Source organism: Staurois parvus, unplaced genomic scaffold, assembly GCF_062004578.1.
Source record: "Staurois parvus isolate SC_StPar_1 unplaced genomic scaffold, SC_StPar_1.0 ptg000336l, whole genome shotgun sequence".
In the NCBI taxonomy this organism is placed as follows: Eukaryota; Metazoa; Chordata; class Amphibia; order Anura; family Ranidae; genus Staurois; species Staurois parvus.
Window position 1 is genome coordinate 4,249,299 of NW_028318132.1, and position 16,034 is coordinate 4,265,332.

The following is a 16,034-nucleotide window of genomic DNA, read 5'->3' on the forward strand; positions in this document are numbered from 1 at the left end:
TGCTCATTTCAGTAGCTGGTTACAGGTCTTATATTCTAATCCTACTGATTCAATTAGGTTGGATGGTAGTCTCTCCTTTTCGGTTATCCCGTGGTACCAGGCAGGGCTGCTGTCACGTACCTGATGGGAGACTGAAATGATGAGGTTGGCCTCACTTGTGGCATTAGCCCTGACCCCACTGGAGTTGGAACAGAGGGAGTCTAGGACCTAGGGGAAAAAGAGCGCCAGTAGTTGTTGTTTGCAGCTTTTGCAGATGATGACTCTGGAAGACCGATGATCTTCTGATTCAGGCACAGTAGTAACAAGCAGAGCAGGTCTTGTAGATTGCCAGGCGTGCACCAGAGCAAGGCAGGTAGTGAGGGTAAGAGACAGGAGCAATGTCATGGGAATAGCCAGGGTTCTCAACAGTCGGGCAGCACGGTACAGAATCAGAAGGAAAGCCAAGGTCAGGAGCAGAGCCAAAGTCAGGTACCAGTATCAATCAGGAGAGCAATCAGAGTCAGGTGAGGAACAAGCCAGGTCAGCAACAAAGGAATCACACAGGAACAAGCAGGACAATGGGGAGCTGAAGACCAGTCAGCACTCAACATGGGCAGAGACACTCTTTAAAAAGGCCGTCTGGCGCCAATCTTCGCCGTGTGTGGTGTGCGCGATCACGCATTTCTGCACGCATGTGCACAACCGGTAATTCTTCTCCAGGAATTCCTATGTGCATGCGCATTTCCGATCGCGATTCGTCTTGATGGAAATCCCTTACAGCTGCCCTCTTTCCCTGACCCTCTTTACCTTGGCAGTCGAGCCTATCGTGGAGTCTCTTCGGGTGTCTCCCGAGGTTTGGGGCTGCGGGTGGGGTGTGTTTGGGAACGGGTAGCCCTGTATGCTGATGACATGTTACTATTTTTGCATGACGCGGGTCCCTCCCTGCAGGGAGCCCTTTGAGTCCTTATTACCTTCTCTGTTGTCACTGTCCTTCAGGTTAACTGTCATAAATCAATATTGTTCCCTATTGATGGTGCCCTGGCAAAGGCCCCAAGGGATCTCCCACTACAATGGGTCTCTACCTTTCATTATCCAGCGGTTGTTGTTTCTTGTTCTACTACTGATTATGTTTTGTTTCTTTAACTCTAATGCCTGTTATGCAAGAAATTAAGGCTAAGCTGAAGACATGGGCCAACCTGTCATTGTCTCTATTGGGCTGCATAAATTTGGTCAAAATGAAATTACTCCCCAAATTTATGTATCTTTTTCACCACTCCCCTCAATGAATCCTCAAATCTTTTTTTGTTCAACTAAATTGGTTATTCTCCTCCTTCCTTTGGGGCCCACAAACTCCACATTATTAGCTGACTACTTTGATGCGCCCATCTCTACAGGGGAGGTTGGTTCTACCAGACTGCCATAAGTACTATTTAGCCATGCAACTGATTTCAGCATATTGGTGGCCCCAACCTGACATTAATATTGCTAGCACTATGCTGGAGGTTGCAGTTTTAGGTTCCCTAGAGGCTCTGCAGTGCATACTTTTCTGTAGCCTTAAGGCTCCATACCCTTTCACCCCTTCTATGGTAACAACAATTAGGGCCTGGAATTTGGGACTTCAATTAGAAACGCATTACACTTCAACATTATCCCCTCACACACCGGAATAACTCCTCTTTACATCACTGTTATGTTTTGCCTGATTCACAAACACCAGGTCTAACACTCATATAGTGAACAATGGATCAATGATGTCCTTTACCTCTCTGAGTTTGGCCTATAATGTCCCTCTACATTACCTGTTTAGACATATGCAGCTTGCACACGCCTTCAGCAGTCAATGTTCCCATAAGCCTATTCAGCTGAAATGTTCAGAACTGGAAGACCTTCTTCACTCTGATCCTCTTACAAAACCTGCTTCCATGATTTACTCACATCTTGTAACAGTGGTGCTACCTGACTTATCTAGTCTTAGACAAAAGTGACTATCGCATATCCTGGATATGGATGATGAGGACTGGACAAACGTGTGGGATGCTCCCTGTAAACAACTAAGGACCGGCTTATACAATTCAAAATCCTCTATAGGGCCTACTTCATGCCACACATGGTACACTGCCTGGATCCTAATGTTCCTGCAATGTGCTGGTGCTGTGATTGGGCTGATGGTGATTTTTCCCACATTTCTGGACATGCCCAGTGATTCAGTTGTTTTGGGAATCTGTGGCCGACATCATCAACACACTTGTGCAGGTGCCCATCTCCAAGGATCTGTCTTCTTGGCCTCGTTGATGGCCTTGTGCCCACGAACCCAGATAAGACACTTTTGGGACTACTGCTTTGTTATGCCAGGAAGGCAAATACACTTCATTGGCAGAAACCCATGGCACCTACTGAGTTACCAATTATCTACAAAACAATCTATGCAAATAGAGGTTGCTCTCAAAAGTTTGAAAGAATGTGGGCCAAATGGTTAGGGGACACTTCCACCTCCTAAATTCCCTATATCGATGTGGCAGAGTCTGGACTGTGGTTGAGTGTCTTTGCTTATTCTAAATTGTATTGTGTTTATAGCGGGACCTGATACTACCTATTTTGACTAGGTACCATTGACTGGACAAGAGTCAACACAAAGGCTAGTTACAGTTTTGACATTTTCTTTTGTTCTGGATAGCTACACCTGTGAGTGCTGAGCTTCCAGTTGTTGTTGTTGGAACCTTGCAGAAATCAATAAAAAGTTTGTTTAAAAGAATACATACTCAAGTACAATTTTTTAAAGCAGTGTTTAGTGTCATGGTAAGCAATCAGTTCATAGTAAGGTACAGCTACCAAAATGGTCTAAGACAAGCTGTTGGTGGATTGCTTTTAAAGATTTTTAAAGCAAAATTCCTAATGCTAGTTATGGTTAGTCCAGTATTCCTGTTTCTTTATTGCAAAGAGGGATAGAAACTTTATAGATATTGATGTGGCTGGTGGCAGCTAAGTTTTCATAGCAGTCTTTTTTCTGCAGTCGGTTTAAAGACCACGGGGAAGGAATTCCCTGAGTATTAGCACTTATTAGGACCACAATACTCTGGCAGTAATCAGAATGATGGATGCTTGTTTCCAAGGTCACATTCCACACACTGTACCTAACCTAGCATGCAATTTGCCTACAGACTTTGCTTGCTCAGGAAACAGCTTCAATTCTGCTCCAAAACAATATGGCTTCAGTGTGCTGCTGTCGGTTCCCTATCTCAGAACTTTTGGGTTGGTTGGAAATCATGCTTCCTCCCGGAAGGTAGTTGGCTTAATTTCTCATTCTCTCTTTGTTTACTGCTTCACTGGCACATAACAATCTCAACTCCTTTTCTCTCTTTATTACATTTATCCATTGATCCAACATCTCCTGCAGTATATGAAAGTAGATGCTGCTATTGGTGCAGCAAGATAAAAATATACAGACAAGTGGTGTGTAATGGAAACTTGTTTATTAAAACCACTTCCACTTCATAGTAAACATGATGAGTTTCAGTGGATGGAGTAAGCATACAAAAACATCAATCATAGTAGCATAGCTGCATTCTTTCAACAACCATTGACTAACCTCATAAGTCAGGCGATGTTATGCTTGCTAACCTCTGTCAGAGTGTATTACATACTCCCCACGAAAATGGGGCTGATATTACCAAGCTTATCCAGGAAGGAGAACACTATTGCATACTTTGCCTGGTGTGCTTAGGTTGGTATCTCCCTTCTCTACCAATCAAGAAAACATGTACTAGTTGAGCAACTGACTCACAGCAACTGATCCCTCCCACTTCCCCAAGTGCATTTCTCCCAGTTGAATGGTAAGTTCTCAAAAGCAAGAACAGACTGTTTCCACAGGACTCCCAAGGGAGACCTACAAAACCTCTTAGAGGGCCCCTTACATGTTGATTTTGCCATCCCCTGCAAAATCCTCCACAGATTTCTGATATAGTCATTGAGGTTAGTTTAAGAATCTTCACACAATAAATTGTGAAGATATTCACTTTAATTATCCAAACATGTGAAAAGCAAATTTCTGCATGCTTTTTTTATTCATACATGATTGGATAAATAAAGTGAATATTCACCCAATTTATTATGTGAAAAGACTCTACTTTCTTAGTAAAGCAGCCCAGTAGTACGATTCCTATAGTTCTGTCAGATCAGACTGAGAACCTTCTTTCAAAAACCTGTTTGACAGGATCAGAATTTTACCTTCTGTCTTTCACATTGAGTGTTAAGGGATAATTGAATTATAATGTAGAAGATCCAGAAATGCAAACATTTTTATGGGGAACTTACTGTAAGCAGGTAGAAATGTTGGTTAGTGAGACAGCTGATGCCCCAGCTAGGAGGGAAAGAGTTAACCCAGTTTCCCGCACTTTTCTGGGCTCTGTCTGTCTCCCTGTGCTGTTAATAAAAGTGGGGGAGCTCTTCCCAAACTCAGTCAGTCTGCTGCATTGGAAAGAGAACACGGACAAACATCAAAATATAATCTCCAGCTGCTGCTTCTCTGCAGTCCGATTCACATGGGTTAACCCTGCCTACCAGAGACTCACATCAGAATTCTTTTCTATGTAGGGGAATTTATGGGACCTGCAGTGCTCCCTGAAGACACCAGTGTTATGGAGACTGCCAGTATGGACTCTTACCTATGCAGGTATGCTGGGGCAGCCACTGTAGTTAGGGATTAGTCTAGGGAAAGACCATTATTGTTGTCATCTACCATGCTTAACTTTTTCAGTAAATTTTTGAAACTTTGCCTTTGTCTAGTCTGAAGTTACTAAAGAGGTGTATACAAGTAACTGGCACACATGTGGTTTCCAATATGGGTCAATAAGCACATTGGGGTATGAGGACAGCAAGTGATCACAAGGGATAATGGAGGTCTAGCAAGCAGGCTATCGAAAAGTGTGTACCTATGATAGGTGGGCCATCCACTTGCAGAGAGGGAGTTGTCACCATTATTTCCCCTGGCAGTCCCATAGCAACAGGAGGAGATCAGCGTGCACAGGTAAGGAAGAGGAAGAGTTAAGTGAGTGAAAGCATGCAGTCAGCACTAGTGTATGGCGGGACTCCATTCCATTACTGCAAGTGAGGTAACGGAGATACGCTGTACAGGTGGAAAGGGCATAGGCTCAGCATGTCCCTCCTAAATGCAATAAGTGACAACAGTGGTGTACATTGGCAAGGGACTCAAGAGAATTTGTTCAGTCATCTGTTCAACTGTACAGACATCTTGTGAGGGGTTCACCTTGAGGTTGAGTTACCCCTGAAAGAGACTTCCTGCATTATCCTAGATCATTGATGAGCATAGCACCCCATGTGCAAGGCGAGTGACCCAGTCCAAGGTGCCCAGTAAAGCCCAGAAGAACCCACCCAGGCTTCTTATGTTAACCCTACTTGGCGCTCAATGAGGAGGGGAACATGGAGGAAGTACCATCCACCTACCCTTACATGACAACCTCCAACCTGTTTGAATGTGCACTATTCCTATGTCTGGCAAATGCAACAAAACAATCTATCTTAGCTACACTATCAAAATTGACACATCCCATAACATTTTAAAAAACCGTGACGGTATTTTGGTGAAAATAATGTAAAAATCTGAAACACAGAGTTTCTAATTGCTTGGCCACCTCCTCCCATCTTTCCTGTTCAATTTAGGTGTCTGCCACTTCAATCTATCCATCTGGGTCTTTGGACACTATAGTCCTTATGTCCCCTATGACCGCCTGAAAGACTTATTAAATGATCATCACACTGCTCAAACGTTGTATCATCACAACACCACCTTGTCCTGAAAAAGCATTATTCTTAGTGAAATGCATTGACGGGGAACATGGGAAGGAAGCCTTGTCAAATATTCCCACAGATTTATTTGTCAAAACCAGTGGATATTCAGTGCTAATGTGGCAGTGTCCATACATCTACTTTTTTAATTGGTTTTAATGGCTATTTTTTACATTATTTTAAATAAGATGCAATACATTTTTTGTATTTGTTTTAAATTGTTTGCCCTACAATATATCTTTGAAATCTGATTTTGTCTAGCAGCAGAGTCTGTTTCTCCACTGTGTTCTGTGTGAGACAAAAACGTATCTGTTCATTTCTTGTCATAATAAGATAGAACAGAATTTCCAGTCACCATGCTGATTCTAGTACAAATATTCCTGTAGTTTAACATTCAAAATCTGTCTTATAGATGTTGGCATAAGAAATCATTAGGTAAATTACACAGTTATGCAGCTCAAATAATAATTAAAATCTTGAATATTCATAATGCATTATCTAAGTAATTATCAGAGACCTTAGTAATGTATTCAAATTTTAATTTTTGCCAAAAACTACAAAAAGCCACTTTCTCAATTACTTTAAAACTCTATCTCTATTTGTTTTTTTATTTTTACTTAAACTCATGCAGAGATACTTAAAGGGTCAATTTATCATGGAAAGAAATACTAAGTCAATCAGTGGCATCTTATATCTCATTGGGGATACAGTCCCTAAGAGGAAAATGGAGGACTATCACTAAATATTGCTACAAATTTCACATCTATTTTCTAAATGCAAAAGGCAGTAGAGATAATGGGGATTTACATTAGCCAGGTTTAATATTATTTATTAGAGGTACTTATATAGTGCTATCAATTTATGCAGAACTTTAGATATACAATATATTACACATTCACATCAGTCCCTGCCCTCAAGGAGCTTGCAATCTAAGGTCCCTAACTCACATACTAGGGACAATTAAGACAGGAACCAATTGACCTACTAGCATGGATTTGAAAGTATGGGAGGAAACCCACGCTGACACAGGGAGAAAATACAAACTCCAGGCAGGTTGTGCCATGGATGGTATTTGAACCATTGACCCTAGTGTTGCTAGGCAGACATGTTAACCACTTAGCCACTGTGCTGCCCTTTATGTTGAAAATAAGCATTTATTCTTAAACAAATTATGTTAACAAATCCAGAGATGATTTTACAGTGTGTTAAATGTTTATTTCTGTCTGTGACCCTGTTGGGGAAATGCACTCTCATTATCTTTCCTGTTGATTATTGCCACCAAGAAAAACCAATCATATACCAATTCCAGCCAAGCAAATTTTGTTGGTGTTGATATTCCCATGGAGATGAAAATACAAACAGCCATTAAAATATTATCAGATGTGATGACCCTTCCTCACTTTTTCTAAATGTATTTTTGTCTTTGTCCTTATTCCTTATTGGGGAGCTTTACCACAACTTTCTGTCCTGAAAGGAATTGAATAGAAATCTCCCCAACAGGGATACAGAGACCAATAAAAACCCAACAAAAGGTTTTAACCTCTTTGCACTATTTTTGCACTATTAAAAACAAAATAAATCTGTTGGGCTGTAACAGATATCTGAAATTTTACAGTTGTTTCTAAAAGGGACACTTAGAGGCTGATTTACTAAAACCGGTGCACTCAGAATGGTAGCCAATCAGTTTCTAACTTCAGATTGTTCAATTAAGCTTTGGTAATAAAACCTGAAAGATGACTGGTTTCTATGCAAAGTTTCACCAGACTTTTCACGCTCTAGTTTTAGTAAATATCCCCCATAATGTCTTTCCAGTAGCGAAAATAGGTGGGTGGTTGGGGGTGGGGAGTTCTAGTGGGGACAAAGCCAGAATAAAAACTGACACATATTTTAGTTCTTCCCTGCTCTGTCCAAAACAAAGAAATTGGTTGTCTTTGTTTAACAAGCTATTAACTGGCTGTATTTTTAGCAAGCTTTAGACTACTTGAAAGCCTGTGAAGCCCTTTGTTTAAAGCAAACAATAATACTCCCATTATCATCTGTATTAAATGTCTCCAAACTAAAGCTGAAGGGAGCTTCACAGTCTTCATATTGTCAGTCCGCAGACTAACATTTACAAGCCAATACCTATGTAAAATAGGTCCTAAATGCCAGACCCAATTAGCTGATCATTCATAAGTATATGTAAAGTCATTTTTTAGCTTCAGATAGAGTAGGAAATTGGTAAAAGCCACCGGAGCTTTTTTTTTCCTTTTGGAGATTTACCTTCATCTTTTGTACCAACAAGCCAACAGTAAGTGGAAGAAAAGTCCTCCAAAGTAAGGGGAAATCCATTATTAAACAGCAGTTACTAAAACAAGTAACCTCAATACAAAATTGACCATCTATTCCTTTTTCATTGACAACTGTAAGTTTTGACTCCCTCTGTACCTTCTGTCTGAGTAACAATGGTCATCAGGACAGAGAGGGTGAATCTCCTCAGTGGGGGGAAAAGACAAAAACAACCTGACATTCTATACTCTAAGACTGGCCATACATTATTCAATTTTCTTGTACAATTTTCCTTTAGATATTCCAAAACCATATAATTCCAAAACTAAACGCTTTCAAGTTGTATTCAATCAGACAGGCCCTTGCATTACATAGTTGAAGGTAAATCTAAAGGCAATTGAATAATAAAATTATATAATGTGTGGCCAGCTTATAACTAAAACAAAAGGTTCACTTTAGACTTTCCTTATATTAACCACTTCCCATCTGGCCCATGTATAAAAATGGCCAGACAGGAGCATTGCAGGAGTGGGTGACCGTGTATAAACATCCTCCCCACTCCCCACCGTGCGCCCTCCCTGGGATCAATCAGTGATCACTTCTGACATCATTGCTTACTATTAGTGAAATCTGTGAATGATCACAGAGGTCACATGGCACAAGGCTTATTATACAAAAAATGCAGCGCAATACTATATTCTCAAATAAAGCTGTATATAGCTAAATATATAAATGAAGAATAAATATATAAACATAAATCTTGTTGTGTTGTACCCTACGCATTACGTCACGACATGTGACCTCATCAGGAGCCTCCTGATGAAGTCACATGTCGTGATGTAACGCGTAGGGTACGCCGATGACGTCAAGCTGTAACTGGAAGTGTACGTACCTCCATCCTGAATAAGGGATCCATGCAGTTCATTCACAAAAATTAATATACAAAGAGTCCTTGATCCTGTAGTGTCCCAGGCGGTCACAAATAAATGTGAGCGGAATATTTTAAAGTGTTTTAATAAAGCATATACATTTTTGATATACTTCACTATTTGGAGCATTTTTTCATTTATCTGTGGTGCGTTTTGGAGTTTGGAGGTGCAGGAGGAGTTGGAGATTTGTATACCAGCATACCCGCCCGGGTTAAAGGGAAAGGCGCTGTTTGACCTGACGGTTCAGGTCAATCCACCAGGTGAGCGCATAAGTGTGTCGGAGGTGGATTAAGCATTGACCCCCTCACACGAAATCACTGGATGAATATGTGCAGTGGAGTGATTGCACAAAAGCACTTGGAGCACTGAAGTTTTAAAGGGACGGTTCACCAAGGACTGTGATAACTAAATATTGGGACACTGATAGTAGATTTTAGATGCACAGTGGATATGTTTCATATAACGCATGGTTAATATGGGCAGCATTATGAGAATAGTGCGTCATTGATAATATATTGTGATTGTATATGGAGCATGGATTATGCACAGATATGGTCATTTAAGCATACCACATTGCCACACTGCAAGATGTATGTTTATATATTTATTCGTCATTTATATATTTAGCTATATACAGCTTTATTTGAGAATATAGTATTGCGCTGCATTTTTTGTATAATATTATTTGAATGTGGGAACACTTTACATGTTAGCTGCAATATTTGTTTAGATAGGTATTACTGCGCTGTAAGTTTTTCACATAATACTATGCTACAAGGCTATTCACAACAGCCTTGTACCATGTGACAAGCTGTTACCAATCACAGCTCACACAGTATTTCTTAATGGCTGTAAGAATGCAGCCAGAGAGAAGGAGAAATGATTGCTTTTGCAGCCTTTATGGGTGTAAAAACGATCAGTGTAAAAAAAAAAATCTTCATCACCCCCCACATGTAGTACAGTGTTACTATGGTGACACTGTACTGCTAGGGTGACAGTATGTTAAAAAAAAAAAAACATAAATAATAATATAAAAAAATAAAATAAAAATGTAAAAATTTTTTGTTAAATTATAATTTTTGGTTATAAACTAATTTGGGTTATTTTCTTTTTACTAAAAAGATAGATGAATACATTTTGGCCAAGAGTTATGAAGAAAGATTATTTATTTGATTATTTAACTTTTTCATTTATATAGCAAAAAAAAAAATTTAAATCCCAGTGGTGAATAAATACCACCAAAATAAAGTTTTATCTGTCTCAAAAAATGCTAAAGATTTCATATGGGTACAGTGTTGCATGACCGCGCAATTGTCATTCAAAGTGTGATAGCGCTGAAAGCTGAAAATTGTCCTGGACAGGAAGGGGGTGAAAGTGTCTGGACTTGAGGTGGGTAAAGCTGGAATCACAATTGCCCATTGCATTAAAATTGCCTATCCATTTTTAATGGACTGCCATTGGGCCTCACTGTGGCTCAGTCAGTCACTTATCCTCTTTTGAGTAAAGCAATGCACAATAATGCACTCCGTTTTGTTGAGGCATGCTGCATCAGGGGTATACTGCCTTAGCCTGTTGGGCTGACATTCAAAATAAATGGCACAGCAACAAGCTGAATGTGTATATTGATGTGATGGCCATTGATGTGATCCCGAACAGAATAAAAAACATTCGTCTCAGTTCTTTTAATTTGTCCAACAGTTTCCTTGTCTTCAGTGCCTCAGCAATATTTCCATCTCTGTCTGAACTCCTAACCCATCTAATCCGCAAAATATGAAAAAATCTATTATGTTACAGTTGAGTTCCAAAACAAATTGGAACAACGTTGGTTATCTATTATTTATTTTTTAGATGTTTCGGAATGTTATTGTGGTACTGAATGGGCTAAAGGGTCATACACAGGCTGATGTATTAATAGTAAACTGACAATGGAGTTTTCAATGCAGAACTTTAAAACAGCTGACAAAGGAGTTTTTACTGTGAAGCACTGCTAAAATATACCTTTGTGCAATGTGCAAACATCGTACTGGGGTGTTTTCATAGCTTCAGTATGCCTCTGGTTTATTACATTGCTGCACTAAATTCTTAGCCATTTGTAGTGCTGCATTTCAATACAAGCATCTTCCCTTCTCTCTCGTTTTTTTACATTGAATGAATAACTGATCTTCTTTTCTAGTAATCTTTGTAGTTGAGTATGTATGCCAGCTAGATACATTTGAATCCTCATTCTTGGCACAAAAAGTATAATTTGACATGAAAAGACTAACAAGAAAGCGTCCCCAAAGCTTGGTAAATAGGTACACACGACATGTCTTTGATGCACGGTAGTATAGCTGTGTGTTGCTGAGTTTGTATGACTGATGATTTGTATTCATATTTTTAGGTGTATTAATCAGAGATATGAGGAAACACAAAAAAAAAAAAGATTTAGACATTTCTGAATGGTATTCACTGCTTCAAACTTGTAAATGCAGACCTGCTTAATATTGGTAATAGGGCTTTAGGGAGGGCTGTGTAGGATAAAATGTAAGTACTATTCTTTAGAATAGAAATAGCTAATTTCTCATATTTGGTCATTTTTGTAATGTGATTCACCAACCGGGATATTTTATCACTCTTTATGGCGACTGAAGAGAAATGTCACCTTACAAATGCATTGGAAAGTAACTTGGAAAGTTGATGTTATTACTTCAGCTTGCTATCTTACCAGCTGCACATTTAATCTTAGATGAACACTTTCAGATCATGCATCTCATTTTGGATCTCTATAAGAAAACAGGATAAAGATAATTGGGATTTTTTTCTTTCCCACCCAGGTTTGATATGCAGTTAGCTCAAGCAATCGGAGAAGCAGCATTTGAAAAGAGCTTGCGTGAGAAAGTGACACAGGAGAATACATCCTGCCGATGGGAAGTGGGCAAACTACGTCAACAGCTTGAGGTGAGATTGTTGGCAGAATGCCTAGAAGGCACACCGAGAATGAGTTGAAAAGAAGATGTGTCTGTGTTACCCAAAGCAATCAGCATTTTCATGGCGTAATACTATAGTTTGTCTACATGTTTTCTATGTTTCCTGTCTTAATTCATTTTTTATCATTTCCATATCACTAATGTAACTTTTTTTAATATTGAATGTAAAATTAGATGTGGATAAGGCCAGTTATTTCACAACTTTTAAAACAAATAATTAAATGTAACTGTGAGGCACTTTTAAAGCATAACTAAAGGCAAAACTATTTTTTTTAGTTTCATCGACAGTGAAATTTTGGGTTGTCCCCAGAAAAGTAATATAGGGGAAATCTTCAAATGAGGACAATAGTTCTGGTGACCTGGGGACCCCAAGGGATTCCCTGAATTTGCAGCAATTTCCTCTCACTTCCTGTTTGACTATGGGACAAGAGGGGAAGGGAAATCTCTGAAATGGCACAGATGGCGAAAGAAAAACTGACAGGGGTTGTAAACCACCCTTGCTCTATCCAAAATGAAAAAAAAAGGCTTAGTTCTACCTTAATTTCCTTGTCATATGTGAGTCTCTTATTCTGAAAATTAAAAAAAAAAACATAAATTACTTAATCAGGTAGAGTTGCAATCTGTCACATGCTAACCATAAGACTTCCAGTCTCATTATATGTGGATTATGAAAATTGTGGTCCAACTGAAAATATTTTTCATTATTTGTTATTTGTAGATAAAATGTACACAGTAGCCTTAAATTTTCAAATTCAAATAACAAAGATTAAAATATAGTAATAATTTTATATACAAATGTGTGGGAAAATTGCACTTGTTGATGACAGGGAAGACTATTTGGATTTTTAAAGGGATTATCTGTTTTGTTTTTGTTTTTTTTTTATAAAATTCTGTTATGATTACTAAATTATTATTCCTTTTATTACACCTAGTGTGTTGAATTAATGTATGAGTTGCATTAAGGCAGCGCATTCATTTTGAATTGGATAATGCCACAAAACACACTGAACATACACTATTTTTTTGCACACATGTAGAGCTGTAGTATGCTACAATGCAATTGCATTGTGCTGTGTTGTTTAGATATATTAGGGTACTATTTACATTGGATGACACCACACTATGGGGATTATTTATTAAAATCGGAGAGTGCAAAATCTGGTTCAGCTCTGCAGAGCAACCAATCAGCTTCCAGTTTGGGTTTTTTTTTTGCCAAAACTTAACTGAACAAGCTGAAATTAGAGACTGCTTGGCTACCATGCACAGCTGCACCAGATCCTGAGTGCACCAGTTTTAGTAAATCTACCTCTATGTGTATCAACTGAAAGATAAAACTTACTAATATAACTTAAAAGTGCTGTGACTCCTGCGCCACCAGTAAACTGAGTGTAAATTAGGTGACTTGCTAGGATAGCTGTTGCTAACATCTGAATGTGTTCCCACAACCTAAAGTAATAAATAAGAAAAACTGACAGGTCTTGAAAAAATATTTTAATAGTAGGTGCAAATGTTAGGGTTCCTGAGTTGATTTGCTTGTATTTCGAGACTCCTGAGCTGTAAATGTTTTACTGGGTAGAAAGCTACACATACAGTAGCTGACTAACAAAACATATGGGAGAAATCGTCACCACAGATTTATGTCTGGAAAAAAAGATTTTGCTTTACAGTAGAAAACCCCTTTAAATGAGTTAACTTCTCTGTAGCACAGATCAGGTAGGTGCATTTTTACACAGTGCTTATTTATATTGGAGAAGCAAAGCAATTTTCTTGTCTGCTGAACTCAATCAGCTTTGCAACGGAAGAAATTAGGTTTACTCTCCCCGTCTCATGTCCATAAGGGGAGAATGATGAACATCCATTTTTTTTAGCATTCATTCGTTTGTTCATTCTGACGCTGTGCTAATTCACCTCTGCACAAAATGGACAAATTCAGCATTCCATTGCTCCAGGCTGACATGGCCCTAAAGCTGGCCATACGCATAGCAATTTTCAGTCAACTTTAACCTCTTCCATGCTTCCAGGAATCACAAATATGGTCACAAGTAATGACCAGAATTAAATTAATCTAGCACTCTTAAGTTCAATCAACCACCAGAATTTAGTTGAAGGGAAGTTAAAATTTGTTAATAAGTTGACAACTTTAAAACAGTTTATTGAAATAATGAATTGAAGTGGTATTGAAACTGAAAACAAATTTTCAGATTTTTCTCAAGTGTTTGATTGGGCAAAGTTTGATCCAGATTTTTGTGGTTTGAGAATACTCACTCAAATTATCACTTGTTTTAAAAAACACTAATTAATGAAGCTTTGTAATCATGAATACACTGATACATTAGTCAGTCTCTTGCAGTTTCCTGTCAGATAGGGCTGTGTTGTGAGGCAGGACTGTATAAATATCAGGACTGCATGGACAGAAATACAAATCCTTTGGAAGGTTAAACAGCTCTCATATATGCATTTCATATATTTAATTTAACTGTATGTCCTGGAGTTTATCCTAAAGGGGTAGCTATTCTGTCTAACAGTCATATGAAATTTGTTTCAAATGATTGCATCAATTGTTGCATGTTGAGGTAGAACTCCATACTAAACTTTGTCTCTTTGGGATTGAATGAGTTAAGGTTTAATTCTTCACAATGTCTTTACTGATGTCTGTGAAATGAGAGAATATGAGGAAAAGTGAGGATATCTACCCGTCACTTATATAATTTAACATTGCAAGTGATTTAAGTGTCATATGATCTTAGTTATCATTGCATGTATGTGTTTTTTATGTTTTCTTGAGCCAGACATTTTTATGTCTGCATGTACACTATTTAAGCCTAAAATTACAAATACAGCAATTCTGCTTTAATCAAATTTCAACATAAAAATTTTAATGAAACAGAATGCAGTAAAAAACTAAACTAATACCATCCCCTAATTACTTGTTGTTCATATATGTTTAGTTAATACTAGCCATCTGAATAAATAGCTTTTTTTATCCTATATATTTTTCACAGCAAAAGGAAAAGGAGACATCAAATTTATCAAAACATCTGGAAGTGTTGGGGAAACAAATAAAAGAGCTTTCTTCTTCCAGTGGCCTGGATAGCAATTCTGTGGTGTCTCTGAAGAAGAAGGTATGGGAATTGGAATCCAGTGTTGCAGAACAAAGCCAGCAGTTGGTGGAGCAAGCAAATTCCATACAGCACCTTGAGCAGGTAATTCTGTAACTAATTTATATGTTTTGTACCAGTTAGGCCCCATTCACACAAAGGGTCCGATGAAGTCTGCTTATCAGTTTTTCAGATGGATCTGATTGGATGGTCCATTTACCCCTATGGACTGGCAAGTGTAAATTGACTTCTGTCTGTTTACACCCGCCTACCTCCAGTCCAATCTGGTCCACTAAAAAAACAAGGAAGTGGATCTGTCCCCTTCTGTCTAGGCTTATCGGATCAAAGAGCAGTCAGGTGTAAACAGATACCAGAGTTCCTTTACTTCCAGGCACCCATACAGTAAAGCAGGCTCTGTCCATGTCCACTCTGCATAAATATGGAGTGGACATGGACCTGCCTGCTCTGATCATCAAGGGATCAGTGGACAGATCCCCAGCTGATCTCAAAGGAGACTTCCCCATGTGAAAGGTGAAGTGTGAACCTAGCCTAAAGGTCCAGTAAAGCAAAAACGTTTGTATTGTGGTTAATAACTGTAATCAATTCATTTTTTATTTACTATAGCATTATTTATATATTTTGTCTATACATTTACATATAGACCAAGTAAAAGTGATAGGTGCAAGGGTTGGGGCAGTCATATAACATGGGCATGGGTGCTTCCAAAGGTCAACTTTATTCATTTGGTTTAACACTAGGCTTCTTTTTTGTTTGTTACTTACTTAAAGTAATTTTAAAACTTTAGGTCCATACAAGACAACTTGAGTCCACAGGGGGGCAACGCTGTGGAGCAATTTCACTGCAGAACACACAGTGCTGGCATCTTGTTAAAGGAAATGTAAAATTTACAGTCCTACTGTTAGGGCCAATGGGTAATTAAATTGTCACAGGGAGGAAGGATGGGTCAGACAAACAAAAATGGCTGTGTTATT

The 16,034-nt window shown here is 38.7% G+C and overlaps 1 protein-coding gene across 2 annotated transcripts in view; it reads left to right on the top strand.

Annotated features, from left to right (window-relative positions):
- Positions 1-16,034, top strand: part of MYO18B (myosin XVIIIB) — an 810,748-nt gene that overhangs the window by 515,185 nt on the left and 279,529 nt on the right. For both annotated transcript variants that reach the window (XM_089684120.1, XM_089684121.1), the window contains exons 31-32: positions 11,792-11,915; positions 14,947-15,147. In XM_089684120.1, coding sequence (XP_089540246.1) covers positions 11,792-11,915; positions 14,947-15,147 — 325 coding nt within the window. The remainder of the gene's footprint in view (positions 1-11,791; positions 11,916-14,946; positions 15,148-16,034) is intronic.